The sequence below is a fragment of the Gallinula chloropus genome (assembly GCF_964237585.1).
Source record: "Gallinula chloropus genome assembly, chromosome: 19".
Classification (NCBI taxonomy): Eukaryota; Metazoa; Chordata; class Aves; order Gruiformes; family Rallidae; genus Gallinula; species Gallinula chloropus.
The window spans coordinates 3,491,284-3,506,850 of NC_140104.1; the positions used below are offsets into that span (position 1 = coordinate 3,491,284).

At 35.8% G+C, this 15,567-nt stretch overlaps 1 protein-coding gene across 1 annotated transcript in view; it reads left to right on the forward strand.

Moving 5' to 3' along the window:
• Window positions 1-900: 900 nt before the first annotated feature.
• The window catches only part of BRIP1 (BRCA1 interacting DNA helicase 1), a gene marked incomplete at both ends in the record, with an annotated part of 111,136 nt that continues 96,469 nt past the window's right edge, over window positions 901-15,567 (forward strand). Inside the window, 9 exons of the mRNA XM_084272840.1 lie at window positions 901-993; window positions 1,693-1,804; window positions 2,252-2,446; window positions 2,736-2,863; window positions 3,749-3,883; window positions 10,021-10,314; window positions 10,787-11,008; window positions 11,506-11,705; window positions 15,042-15,174. Of these exons, the coding sequence (XP_084128966.1) occupies window positions 901-993; window positions 1,693-1,804; window positions 2,252-2,446; window positions 2,736-2,863; window positions 3,749-3,883; window positions 10,021-10,314; window positions 10,787-11,008; window positions 11,506-11,705; window positions 15,042-15,174 (1,512 nt within the window). The remainder of the gene's footprint in view (window positions 994-1,692; window positions 1,805-2,251; window positions 2,447-2,735; window positions 2,864-3,748; window positions 3,884-10,020; window positions 10,315-10,786; window positions 11,009-11,505; window positions 11,706-15,041; window positions 15,175-15,567) is intronic.

The following is a 15,567-nucleotide window of genomic DNA, read 5'->3' on the forward strand; positions in this document are numbered from 1 at the left end:
CTTTTTCCTGAAGCTGAATCATGCCATGCGCTGGTGGTTTTTTGATGTACGTGTTTATACTCATTAAAAGTCAGGTGAGGACACAGGTTAGTGAGTTAATTTGCCCCAGGGGATCAGCCAATTTAAAGCTGCTCTTTTGTAGATGCAGAAAACCCTTGAGAAAAAATTTATCTTTTAAAAATGCCCTTCTTTGGGGTTTTTTTTTTTAAGCCATCTATGTCTCTTAAGTGTTGTTAATTCCATGATTTCAAAATTTTAGCGTGCTAGGAAACTTGACTTTTATTATCCAGAGTGAGAGAAATGCAAGATAATACAGAATAATAAAGTGAATGACATCTCATTTTCCCGTGAATGATTGCTGTATCACTGCTGGAGGAAATAATGGTTTTAAAATAATCCCACTTCTAAAGTCAGTGCCCAGTTTTATTTTCTTGTTATACAATTAGTAGTACAAGCTCCTGTTGTCAGTTGTGTCTTTGTAGCTTCCAATGCCTTTGCATTCAAGCTTATGAACCTGCCAAATCGAAAACCTGGCTGTTTGTTTATTAATTATCCTAAAATAGTTTTCCCCCCAAGGATTTGGGTTCTTACCCTATTCAATATTCAGTTTGAGAAATAGAAATTATACGTGCAGTTCATCATATATTTGTTTAAGCTCCTGTTACTCATCAGATGGTGGCAACTAGTTTGAAGCAAGGACTGAGTCTGAACTGACGGTGTGTAGTATAAATTCCTATGTGCCAGTTCTGGTAATATCCTGATCTGCTTAGCTTAGTTTCTGCTTGGTTTTGTTTGCTGCCATATGTTGTTTCAGGGTTGGTGTGGTTGTTAGTGTTGACTTGTTACTACTGTGGTTTATTGCAGTTATAAACCTGAAGTAAACAGGACTAAAACGTGGCAATGTCTTCCGATGTGTCAGAATACACAATCGGGGGAGTGAAGATTATATTCCCTTGCAAGGCTTACCCTTCACAACTTGCTATGATGAATGCTGTAAGTAGAATTTATATGCACATTTGCTAAATGAATAGCTTATGTTTTCAGAGCTTATGCTGTCAGTTGTAACATAACTTAACTGTTCTCTGAGCTGTACAATGATATCTGGCCCATGACTAGGGAATGCTGGAATACATTTTTGGATTTGTAAACATCTATGCTAGGAAACAATTTTTGTGTTATGTGACATGTATGATTAAATAATTATTTATATTCTAAAATAAATTGTATATAATTTTACAAGTATATAAGGAGAGAATGATTTAGTACAACATCCTGTCTATTAAACAGAGCATAATATTTCAGTAAGTTTTCACTTTTTAACACAAATTGTTACACTTTATATTTTAACATTTTAAAAATTTTTATCTTCTCTGTGGGACAAGTGGTTTGCTTGTCTAACAGATGCTCTGAATGTTTTGGTTCTATAAGACTAAAGGAAACAAGCGAACACAATCAGGTATTGCTGTGATCAGGTAAGTATTTCACAGCCCTGTAAATCTGAGCATTGCTAATGAGACATGTTGTTATTATGAAAGATGATTTGGGGGTGAGTGTTGGGTTTTCTTTTCTTTCTTTTATTTTTTTATAAGACAGCAGTTGTCCTGATCTATTTTTAGAAATTAACTAAAGGCATCCTCTTCCCCTACCACCTCCCCATTAAATCTGCCTTTGTTCTTATTATTCTCCTTAAAGATTGTTAAGGGATTAAATAACGGGCAACACTGTTTGTTGGAGAGCCCTACAGGAAGTGGCAAAAGCTTGGCTTTACTTTGTTCTGCATTATCATGGCAGCAGTCTCTGTATGGTAAGTTGTCTTAGTATCTGTTTGACCAATTTTTAGTACCAAAGTATATTTTAATTAATTATTGTTGCTGTTTATCAGCCCTTAAATATTTGGTTTCAGGAATCTAACCAGGTGTTTGTCTGACATATGTATTGTCTTATTGACAATATAAAACAGTAATGGCCAGTAATACTAAGCTGGATTTAGAGAATTATATGGCTGTTGGAACTTGCGGATTGTAGTTATGCAGATTCAATTGAAAAAGGGTGGTATTTTTAATTTCTGCAAGTTGTTACAGTTCTTTGCACTGCAGTTCTTCTGGTGATAACTTGTTCAGACTTCTTAGAGGCACAAAGTTTTATAACTGGAACCTTAAAAAAAAGCTTTCATCTTACCTGTTTGAAAGTCTAGGTCACAGGTTTAGTCTTGAGTAGTTTTTAATGGGAGACAAATGGCTCTGTCTTTTAGAGAAATTACTGCTTACGCCATCATGTGAAAAGGAAGACAGAAAGCCAGAGGCATCACTGCCATGTCGCTGTATGTGTCATTCTCAATCAAAGAGCAACGAGGCTGCAACAAGTGTGAATCATGGTGCTTCTTGTTCTTCTAATAATTATGAAACGCAAAGTTCCATAAAACCTGGGAGCCCACTACCAAGCACAGGTAATTTTTTATACATAGACAGCTAAAAATCTCTTCTGAAAGTAAAATACATAGCTGGTGATGTCTCTTTTTTTCTTTCAAGTCATGGACGTTTTAATTGTCATAATAATCCTACATGATTCTGCCCTGCGTGCAGATCTCTATGGAAATAATGTTTAATGGGTCTGGAAGTAATCTTTCCTACATCATGTGTATTTATAGTAAATTCTATTTTTAAAATGTTGCCCCTATTTAATGCATTCCTAATGGTGGACACACTATTTTATTTTTATTTTATTTTTAATTACAGAATGTAAGGAAAACGAAACGCTAGCTTCGAAATTGTCAGCCAAAAAAAGGTTATCTGTGTGTGACAAAGAGAATGATGATTTTCAAGTAGACAGGAAAAGGATTCGTCCTTTAGAAACGGAGCAGCAGGTGAGCACAGTTTCTTGGCAGTAAAATAATCCAGGCGTAGCTCCTCAAAGCTGTCAAACACCAATCAACATTTCACAGAAGGGCACAGAGAACAGTTGAGTAATGTCACAGTCATAGTTTAGATTGACAGGTTTTTGTTCCGTGTTATTGTTACCTGTTATAAAGGAGTCCACTGTTGCACTGAATTGTTAATAATACCATGTCCTAAATTACATCTTGCATATTTAAACACCAAGTATCCCCAAAACATATTTATCCTCAGTTGATCTGTAATATTCAAAGTATCAGATTCTAGAATTGAAAGTGCTCTTGCAAACATGCATTAGAAATACAAATAATAGTGTGAATGTGTGAGAGTTCCATTTTATGTCCTGTCAGATGTTATCTCTAGCCTGATAATGTGGAGTGCGGTATTTCTGTAATGTTTTCATCCGTGTCGATATTGGTATCACATGACTTAGTACTTGTATTCAGACATGCACTGTAATGGCTTCAGAGCACTGCTCAGATAGTTAGTTAGTTTAGTGCAAGTTTTTAGATCAATATGACTTGAATTTATTTCTTGGTTTAGTTACGGAAGCTTTCTGCTTATACCTATAAAGTATTACGTCAGTCTTGTAACAGTGGGAAATTAAAGAAGAAAAGCTCAGTGATATTTGCAGGTTCTTCTTCTTGGTACTGAAATTTTAAATTGAAACTTTCTAGCTTTTCCTAAATGACATTTGTGTGGCTTAGATTTGGTTAAACTGTTAACAAACACTAGTGATGCACTGTGTTACTGAAACAGACTCTGTGGGAAGGCAGTCGAAGCAAAATCACTGACTGCCAGCGTAAGCACGTATTCTTGTGCAGTGCATTTGAACACAGTACTCTCTTCCCTAGCAGGTTAGAAAACGGCATTGTTTTGGAAAAGGAGCACAACTAGTTGATGCTTTAGAAGTTTATAATCAGAGAAAAAATGGAGAGCTGACTGTTCACTCTGAAAAAAGTGTGAAAACCACTACTTTTTCTCCCCAAACAGTAAGTAATATAGTAATATCTTTTACATCAGGACTGTTAGTTCCAGAACAATTTTTAAAAAATATTTTACTGCAAAGAGATGATGCATGAAATATGCTTGTTAATATAGTTTCAGAAAACATTGTACCTCTGGCTGCATTACAGCTTAATGTAAAGATTGCCAAGTATGTAAATTGCTTTAATGTAATATATTGTTACTACCAGTAGTGAGACCTGTGGTGGCTTTTACTCCTCATGGTGCTAACCAAAGTGCTTGCAAAGTGTAAATTATTCCTGTGAAAGCTGTTCTTCTGAATAGTGGGTTGAACTCTTACATTGTTGCTCCCCAGTAGCACAGAATCTGTCCCAGCACTTCAGCCTGTGTACTTTCAATAAATGATAGCAGTTGTACAGAAGGTATAAATCTGTCTGATATGTTCCGATTTATAGTAGATTTATGATGTTATGGAAAAGGTTGAAACTGGGACCATGGAAATTCAGTGACATTGGAGTTTGTAGATTTTGTTCAACTTGCTGCTCATTGTTTTGTGGCATAGGGAGTAAATGAAAGACAGCATTTAATATTGACATGTTCCTTTTAGACCTTAAAAAAGTAGTCTGAACAAAGGTGGAGCTGATTGTTACAATATATTCTAACAAAAAATGACTAGTAAATATTGCACATGATTAACAAGAAAACCTGTGTGTTAACTGTGATAGATTTATGTTTTGGGGTTTGTGGTTTGGTCTTGTTCGTTGTTTTCTTTAAATTACTAGCTTCCATAGCAGTATCACATAAGAAGTTAAATTACAAATATGAAGCTGTTTCTGCAGCTTTCTGCTAGGTATTTTCTGCATTTCTTGGTGTTTGAATCTTATGGTTTGCAGAGATGTTTGTTGAAGCAAAACCAGTCGAAGAAGAAATCTGAGGCAATAGAGAGATGAATGTCAGATGCCAAATGATGTTAGTGATGTAGTTCCCACAAATGCTTGTCAGTACTAAAAAATAGGAGCATGCTATGAACTTATAAAAGAGTTCAAGTAAAAAGAGACAAGTAAAAGAAAGGAATGAGGCCTGATTTTTTTATTACTTTGGTACGAAGTCTACTTTCTTCATTCAAAAGGCAAAGAACATTCTCCCTTTACAATATTTTTAGTGGTTTGTTTATGGTGATACCCATCTGTAGGTAACTTAACTTCTAAGTACAGGGCATTTTATGCATGTTTGGAAATATACTTGTTTTCAACAAGCATTTCAATTCTCTTTCCGCCTCTTCCAACAGCCCTTGGCTCTTTGTATGCCCTGAAGTAGCTTCTATTTTAATCAGCATGTTTCAGCTTCAAGAGTATACCTTTGTAAATACAAAAGAAGCCAAAAGCTTTGATTTTACTTTAAGACATTAGGAGCTAAATCTTTTCTTGACAAAAGTGAATCTGTATTCTAGGTCATTCAATGGAAGTAATTTTTATTAGTTTTGGAAAGCTTCATTGATTTTTGAGTAGGATTTGAGATGCTTTGTGCCACTGAACTTCAATTGGTAGTTTGAAATACAAAGGCCAGCAGAGTGTGCTGTTGATTTTCAAATAAAAACCACTTTTCCTTCCATCATTGTAAAATTTGCTTTGGTGTGGGTATCGGAAAAACTTGATTTATAATTTGTAGTGATTTCATGTAGTGAAGAAAACTAATTTTTTTTTAAAAAACTAAAATTTTTTAATAGATCAACTATTAAATAATAAAATACTAAATCATAGTCTGATTTTCTAAGAAAACACTTAATTTTTTTAACAGTAATTGAGTGTACCTATGTGTTTATAATGTGCTATCATGGGTCTGATTTTGCAGATCGATGGTACAATAATACCATTCAAGGTTTAAAGGTTTACTGTTCACTACTTCTTTAGTAAGAAGTAACCTACAAAATAAGTGGTTACTTCTGTTAAAGTTTCTTCATAAGAATGAAAGAAGGCATTATTTTCCTGTGATGAACTTTTACTTTTTCTGGTTGAGAACTTACCTGATACTGAGATGATATTAAGTAGGGCTTTATTTATCATTAATAATGCTGTGTCTTAATTACATCTGGTTTAAGATATGAAGAGCATCACAGCATGTTCTAATGTAACTTATGCAGTAAAGTCAGCTGAGGTTATGGTCAACATAACTTAGTGGACTATGTATTTAGGATGATACAATAATACTTTTTTTTTTTTTAAATCAATGAGATAACCCTGCTGTTGTATAACTTGTGTTTTACTGTACACAATTCTGTGCTTAAAGCAATTTTAGTTTCTTTTCAAGTCCTTTTTATAGCCCCAAAAGAGGGAATGGGTTGATTGTTGTAAGAGCGTGAGAGGTACTGCCCAGTGTTGCTGCATCCAAGCACCTGTAGATCAAGTGGGTGAGGATCTTCACCCAAGGTGACTGCCTGCTCTTGGCTGCTTTCAGTCCAGGGCCTGGTAATCCTTTTTTGTCTTTCTGCTGTTAATTCTTACAACAGAGGCCAGTTCTGGTGTGAGGTTAGATAAGAAATTATACCCTTATGGTACTCTCGATTACTTCTGTCGGAGCATACGGTCTGAGAAACTGGGGCAGCTGGGTTAAGGAATCCCCATTTATACTAGGTAAAAAAAGTAAACAGTAAATGGAGAGTAGTGTAGCAAACACTTGGGGTATCAAAAAACAACTGTGAAAAGAATCTGTCTTAATGTGCTAGCCCATTGCAGTTTAACATATTGCTTACAACCTTCACAATGGAGTTTGAGTGACTTCTGTTACACATTCCAGGAGACTGGTAGCCTGTTACAATCAGGGTCTGGACTCCAGAATAGGCTAATTTACCACGATGGGATGAAGAAAGTTGCGGATTTGTATTACACGCTCTCACCTGACACCGTATCTGATCCTTTTCCCGCTGATTGACATTTTGAATGAGCTCTTTGAAGCAAGTTCCAGCTTAATTAAAACGTTTGCTTGGTTAGCAGTGATCTGTGAAAGCCTGTGATAAATATTGAACCGGGTTCACCTGCTGGTTACTGTGAGAGGATAAACAGCTGCTTTGTGTACTTTAATCAAGAGGCTGCAGCAGAGGCAGAATGCTCTGCTTTCTGAGAGCTTATAAAGGGATAGTTGAAAAGCTCTGGTAATGTCACTGCTGATATCTTACTAGATTGTGCTTGTGTGATATTTCACACAAGAGGTATTCACTGCTGTATCATTTAAATGGCTTTGTAACCAGGAAATGTAGATGAAGATATGAAGAACTCCTCTTATCTCTTTGTGTTTCAAAGATCATAGCCTCAGTGTTTGTTTAGCTCTATTTTACACGTAGGACAGGTTGGTGGACTTGATTATTCCTTTTTTAATCAGACTTCCACGTTTTTGCCATATAAATATTGATGTGATAGGCTGTTTTATCTAACCCCTGAACAGAAGTGAAAACAAGCTGGATTAGCCTAAGGAGCATATAGTCTGGTATCTGATCTCTAACAGCATCTGTTACTGGATGTTTCTGATTACTGCAGAAAGTAAAGGAGTGTCTTTTTTTTTCCCCTGTCCCAAATGAAAATCTCTATTTCAACTCCAAACAGCCGAAAACAGGTTTAGTTCTGAAGCTAGAGAGTATTATGAAATACTTTTCTATTGTCTTAATTACTTCTACTCAGCTCTCCCCTCCCACCCTTTCATAAGTAAATTGAAACACTTTCTAATTTTACTTTAGTATAGCCAGTATCTCTGTGTTATGAGTCTAGACTGTTGTACTTTGAGGCAACACTGCTATGGAAACTGCCATATTGGAGTTCTCATTTTGTTGAGCTGAAGACTTTTCTTTTCCTGTAGTAATGGGAAATCAGCACCATGTTAGATTTCACGGTGTGATATCAATACTAAATTATTTTCAGAGGAACATACGATTAAAATAGTTTGGTTTCAATAATATTTAAATCTGGCCAAACCATTTTCTAATGGGTAACAAAGAATTTCAGTGCTAGTTGACACATTTGAATATAATGTGCAAGTAACATGAAGAACCAAGCTTTTAAACCGTTTTAACCAGTTCCTTAAAGTTTCCCTTCATCATAAAGGAACTTCCAAAAGGTTTTATTGATTTATTTTTATGTATTTTGGGCTCATCTTGTCTGTGGCTTTCAGGAATGTTATGACTACTGCAAGCAGTTTTATACTCGCTAGTTACTATAAAATCAGTCTTGAGTTTACAATTTTTGTGTTAGGTTTTTTGTTTTGATTGTTGTGGGTTTTTTTAGTTACAGGTAACTTTTAAAAACTGGAATACTTGCTGAAGTATGTCTTAAAGCCCATAGTATACCAATTTCACAATTTTAAGAAAAAGTTAAGGTAACCTGTAAAATGCTATAATTTATAAGCCTTATATGTAGCACTTTTAATTCTTTTCATAAAATAGAAATATATGAACCTTCTGCTCATGTTTATATATATAGTTATATGAAGTGCATTTTTGTGGTGTTAGAACAATTCTTGCAAAATAGCTGCCTAATAGAAAAATATTAGGACAAATTACATTTATTTGGCAAACTAAACAAAGGCTTAGCTTGAGCAGTGAAGTATTAGTGGTGTGGTGTCATCTTAGAATTCTGTGTATTCTTTTTACCTCTGAAAACACAATTTGAGTTGAATTAAAATTAAAAGATAAATGAGTTCTTAAAGGCCCTCAACAATAACTACTTCAGCTAATATTAATTGTTAGCATGATAATGTGGTTTTCATTATTTCAAAGATCAAAATAGAATATAGATGATAGAAATATCAAGGCACAATTTGCATTACAGTTTTCTGTGTGAGTACAAACCAAGTTGAGTATTGCCACATATGTAACATATACCATATGTCAGCTGTTTCCTGCTTCACTGTTGACAAAAGGCCCATTCATAACTCTTCTTTTTATCCTTTCAGTGAATAAGTAATTATTCAATATAGAAGGCAGGATATTTGGAACTGGCTATTTAATGTGGCAGCACACCGTAATGAAATCTGCTGTTACTGGCAACCTGAGAGGGGAATGTAACAATTCCAGCATGGGTGTAACTTTATCTGCTTTGAGGGCCTGTTTATTTGGCACATCAGTGAACCTTTTATCCCAGTGAGTGACAGCTCCAGAAGGGTTACATTTACATGCATTCTATCATGTATTGTAATATTTAATGGCGGACAAGGCTGAGTGGGACTAAGGGTAATACGAACTTGCTTTCGCTCAGAGCAGAGGCTAAAAGACAGCTTGATCCCCAGAATTGTGGTGTAACACACGGCATGACTTAGCATTTGTTTATAATGGATAATCTTACTGCTTACAATTAAAAGGAGAGGGAGGAGTATTTGAGCAGGCAACTGCGTGTTGTTACTTGCACTGTCACCTGAAAACCAAGTACAAACTTTTACACTAAAAGAATTCATTATTTTTTATGGGAGGTGTGTGTGGACATGGTTACTCATGAGTTATTTTGTTTTCCTTGTGTCTATTCACAGTAATTATTACAAGATAGTGACAGTTGTTCCAGTATATTATGAAAGATGATGCTTCTCAAGAAGAAAAAAGTTGATTTTTTTAACAAATATTTTACAGGAATAGGTTCTGTTTAGAATCAATACCTACTTTGTAGTTACTAGATGGTCTTTGTCATTATGGCATGGCAAACGTTTCTAATGGAAAGTATATGATGTGGTCTGTTGTGTCTGCAAACAAATTTCTCTAAGGTGGGCAGACTACTGCTGACTTTAAGGAAGAACGTACCCAGTATTCTAATTTGTGCGTCTGATCCCAGGGTTTCTTCATTTAAGGTGCTGGAAACTTCTTGTTCTGTAACAGGGGTGTCCTTACAGTGAAGCTTAAATGTGAGAACTTTGTGTTATTCACATGTATAAATACTACACTAGAATAATATTTTTTTCTATGATTGCATCATTGTAAAGTTGTATTTAGTGATTGTTAGAAGCTTTTTAAAGATTTTCAGGCATAAGGACATGGTGTGTAAGCTTTAACATTTTAAAACTTTTTGCAGTTCGATGGGCTAGCTTGAACTATCCTAGAGGACATTTCCTAGACAGGCCATAAGCAGATTTAGCATGTTCATTTTACAGTAGGATTTTATTAATCTGTCTGTTTGTTTGTTTTGGGTTGCAGTCTTCTGGTTCTTGCACTGAATGTTCCTGTTCTTCTGGAAAAGATACGGGTAAAGATACTAGTAACACAAAGAAGAAAGAAAATGGAGACCGCCTTTTCATTCCCAAAATATTTTTTGGAACACGAACACATAAGCAAATATCCCAGATTACCAGAGAGCTGAAGAGGACGGTGCATTCCAGCGTCCCTATGACAATTCTTTCTAGCCGGGATTATACCTGTATTCATCCAGTAGTATCTAGTAGTGGTAGTAACAGGAACGAAATGTGTGTAGAATTGCTGGAAGGAAAACATGTGAGTAATTTTGCTTCAGAAAATGAGCATTCATTTAAGCATATTAAAATGTAAGGTAGATAAGCAGTTGAAATAAGTAGTATTTCTGACTTCTTTATACCACATTGGTTAAATGCCTCTGGTAATTTGCCTGAAATAAAATATTAGGTGTTATAAAATGTCAATAAATAGTATCTACACTTGAAAAATATGATAAGAGTAATATTTAATAATATTTTAATATTCTCAGTAAGATTTAAACTGTCTTCGGTTTTATATGTGAAGTGACCTTTATCGATGTACGCTTTAGGAACATGAATTTGCCTGTTTTATTCCTGATATGAAGTATTTTTCATTATTATCTGACATGAAAAGTAGCTGTTAGAAATGCTTCCAGGAAATAATGTCAAACACATATCTTGGAGAATTTAAGCTTACTTGGTTTTCCATTATTTTTTGTAACCACTAACTGTCTGCACTCATTTACTTTTAGGGCAAGTCATGTCTTTACTATCATGGTGTTCATAAACTCACTGAACACCATGCTGTACAGTCTGCACATAGGATGTATCAGGCTTGGGACATTGAGGATCTCGTGGGCCTGGGAAAGAAGCTTCGTGCCTGTCCATATTTTGCAGCCAGAGAGCTCATGGTGGGCGCAGATATTGTATTTTGTCCTTATAATTATCTCCTAGACCCACAGATACGGGAGAGTGTAAGTATGTTTGTAAGAAGATTACAATAGTGGAGTTAGAGGGAAGTTAGAAATGTAATGTTCAGTGGCTATGGTCAACTGAAATCCAATTTATATCCAAAATATTGTCTACAAATGAACTCCTGGGTTAAAGAATCTTTTTTTCTTGTTCCCCCACCTCCATGAGCATTTCTGTATTCCAAGTAATGCTTCTTCTGGTTTCATACTTCAGTTGATCTGTCATATCTTTTCTTCAACCAGTGGAAAAGAAACCCTTACAAACATCACAGTTGTTTGGTTTATGGAGAGTGTAGTAGGTTCAGACTATATTAATCTAGGCTGAGATAAGAGCTTCCTTCCCCCTGGTTATTTTCTAAGTTACCGAGACTGTATCAAAAAGCTGTAAAAGTCCTGTTTACACTGTGATGAGAAATATGCACTTTGTAAGAGGATACTGTTAGTTGCTGTTTCTCAATGACTTTCACTCTGATTTACTAGATAATAATTTTCTTTTTTAGATGGATATTAAGCTAAAAGACCAAGTAGTCATTTTAGATGAAGCCCATAATATTGAGGACTGTGCTCGGGAGTCAGTGAGCTATGGTGTTACAGAAAGTCAACTGAGAGCTGCTCGAGAAGAGCTAAATTTCATGGTCAGTAACAACATCAGGAAGAAGGATCATGAGGCCCTACAGGCGGTGTGCTGCTCTTTGACAAAGTAAGGCAACTCCTCCTAATTCCATTATATCAATTAGTATTTTTAAAAATTACATTCAGATTCCTTTTGCTGATGCAATTTACTGGTTACTGTGTTGCATCAGACAGAATGCAACAGAGGTATACTTCAAACTACGCAGTCACCTGATTGTTGTTCACTTGAGGAATCCAGAGGGGTTTGATCTGTTTTAAAAAACCCACACTTGTCTTAAGGGGAGACTTTGACATTCTGTTTTGAAAAGTATGCTATGCTCTTCAATGATGTGCTGATCTTTATGTGGCTTACTATACTACTTTCATATTTCTGTATGAACATTTTACCTAAGAGAAATAATTTTTATCTTTCATGTGCTTCAGTTTCCTTGGTTGGTAAATAGCAATAGCATTATTTTGTCAACGTCTTAATTAGTTCACATTTATAAAATTATTCCAGTGCCTTGGACAGGAATTGTTTGGAACAGGTTTTGGAATCAGATTAGAATCTATTTGTAACATTTTTCATCATTGAAAAGGAATTATCCATCAGGTCCTTTGTTTTCTCTGTGTAACAATTCGAACTTGAGTAAGAGATATGGGTGTGAAAAATCACGGTACATGCAAATTCACAGAAGAGACTTGAAGTCTTTAGAGTATTCAGGTAGTAACCTCTATGAACAGAGCATGGACTATGCTCTTTGAATTTCTGATTATTCTCAGATGAAAGGTGTCCACACTGAATTACGAATTATTATTTCTCACAGGACTATGTCAGTAGAATGTGGTTTTAATGATATGAGGGGAGCAAAGGAGCAGGTGCTGATCTCCTCTCTTTGGTCACCCGGGATAGAACCCAAGGGAACGGCATGAAGCTGCAACAGGGGAGGTTTAGATTGGATGTTGGGAAGAGGCTCTTTACTGAGAGGATGGTCAGGCACTGGCACAGGCCCCCCAGGGAAGTGGTCACAGCACTGAGCTGGGCTGAGGTCAAGAAGCGTCTGTATGTTGTGCTCAGTCCCATGCTCTGACTTGTCTGGTTCTGTGTGGAGCCAGGAGTTGGATTCAATGTTCCTTATGGGTCCTTCCATATTCTGTGATATTGAAATCAAGGATGTACTGAATCTCTTAGTACCTGCCTTTTTGGAACACAAAGTTCAATGGGTAGAGAAATATGGGTGGTTGAGGGAGTATTTTTGAAAGCAAGAGTTGATTAGTAAGGCAGAAAGAAGCTGATAAAAACAGGTGTTCTCCTCTTCTCTGCTTCTTCCTGTACCCATAGAGGAAAAGGTAGTAAGAAGGTAAAACCCAGAAACTATGGATGAGGAACATCTAAGCATAAGTAGAAAATCAGCACGGACAGAAGGAAACGGACTTGTGGGCAGAAGCTCAGGAAGGAGGGGAAGAAACCAGGGGAACCAGGGGTTAAGGGCAAAAGTCTTTTCAGTGGAGTGGGAACTTAAAGTTGAAACAATGTCTGAAGAGTCAGTCACTACTCCAGAATTTGGAATTCAGCTCTGTAGCACTTAATTTTTGAACCTTCTGAGGGATCCAGGGACTGAAATATTTGAGAACCATACTGCTAATGAAACCTTGAGCAAAAAAGTCAGGATAATAAAAGTGAATAATGATACAAGTGGCTTTGAAGTTAACTGAACTCTGATTCAGTCCATGTCAAATTGTCGTTTTGTTGCATTAGTGGTTGGTGAAATAGACTTTGGACAACACTACAGCAAGTAATTCACTATTTTCCCTATTCTTTTCTCTGTTGTGAGAGTTAATGTTCCTGTGTCACATAGACAAGTGACTTGTTTTTCTTTTTTACTGAAGCAAACTCTCCTACCTTGGCTATTTCAAATGTTAAAATTTAGTAAAAGATGAGAATGGCATGGCTGGAGATTTGATTGCCTCAAGGTATTTAACCTTATCAGAAAAACTAAGGTTGATTGTCTTGGCAAATCTGCCGACAGCATGAAAAGCAGTTGTTGGAAAGCAGAAGACTGGGTGTAAATAACCAGTAATTGGTAAAATGCTGTTACATTGTGACACAGCTTTTCCAAATGCATGGGTAATTAGAAAAATCCTATTTCAGTTATAAAGATCTTGGGCCCTCATTCCAGAAAGCACTTAAGCATGGGCTTAGTGCCACAGAGGTGCTAAAATGACCTTTCTGAGGAATTTGAAGATAAGCCAATAGAGGTATTTTGGCAAACTTTTCTTCTGAGATGCAGATTTACCAGGGCAAATAAATTTGTTCAATGGAGTAACCTATATCAACAATGGGCTTTTCTGTTAGGGAGGGAAGGAGCAAATATACTTTCTTGAATTGAAGGCACGTTTGTAACATTCATTAAATCTTTTTCTGAAAATAGCACTGCCTGTGCTAGTGATCATTCCTTAATAAAGATAAAACAAATTATAGCCAAATAAGTGATTGTCATAGTATTGTTTGTGGGGTTTCGTTTGCATTTAACCTAGCAAAAGGAGAAGGTTTTTTTAATTGTTCCATTGATTAGATTATTTGCAGTGGCAGGACAGGAAATCTGGAACTGAAGCAGTCACTAAGCCTTGTTGCTTTAGTTGATAATGATGAACCGATTTTACAGGTAAATATTTTGAACTGTTGTAGAAATGACAGCTGTCTTTCTGATGCCTCCTGCTGGTTGATGAAACAGAAAGCTTTGGCATTTCCTGAGAGGGTGGAAGCCTGCCTGCTTTTCTAGGTGGAGCAAAAGTCTTTCAATACTGCAAGGACCAGGGACACATTCAGTTAAAGAAAATTGTAGCTCTAGCACAAATGAGATGATCTGTATGTTTAGATCATGTTTTTAGAAAGTCTTATCGTAGTTTGCATTGTATATACAGTTACAGTTCTGCTTAACTTCCAAATTGTAGCAGTTACCTGTAGCTAGGTTAAAATAGGCACTTTTTTGTCCTACTTTCCCTTACTGTGTATAAATAATTTCAAGTCTCGAGTTGTTGTTAATAGGAAAGACTGCAATTGAGAGGGTAATGATGAGTGGCTTTAAAAGTACAGCAGGAATCTTTCTTAATTGACCCTGACATGTTATAAGATGCATTTTAATTCTTTTTTCTTTAAAATACAGTTGTTATGCGATTATAAAATATAAATGTTTGGGAATAGATTTTTCTCTCACTTCAATGAACTGCATCAAGAGGAGTTCTGTAGGAATCAGTTCAGCAGTGAAAAACTGGCAAAAGGAAGTGCAGAATCTCTGTGCTTAGATGTAGTAAAACATTTATCATCATAGAAGTCTGATGCAGTTTTTGAGGTTTGTTTTGCACCTGTGAAGTATCTCTAATTTCTAATGCTGAAATAATTTCTGACCCCTTTCTTTTACAGCTGGTTAAAGGAGAGCTCTAGTCAATTAGTAGAAAGAGGGTATGAAACTTCCTGTAAAGTTTGGAGTGGAAAGGAAATGGTCTCTGTTTTGCACGGAATGGGAATAACTGGTATTACTTTTCCCATATTGCAGGTAATGTTGTATGCTCTACAAATGAGTACCAGAGTGAATAGTACTGATGATATTAAACATCTTTAAATGTACATAAGTTAAATGCTAACAGCTTTTTGAATTTACTGCAATACTGAAAAGCTGTCTGAAAATTAATACCTGATGAGAACCATGAGTAATTCACTTGAGGTACTGGAAATTATGGAGAATCAATATTTTAAACAATATAACTGATCATGTACAATTATTTAAATTGAACCATTGAGTAATGGATGATTTTGTCTGTTCTATCCATCTGCATTTTTATTGACTGCTGAAATGTATTGCACTATTTCAAAGCTTCTCCTTCCTTTCTGTGTAAGGCAGATAATGTTAAAAGCATTTATATTTTTACTTTCAATTTCTGTCTTCAGT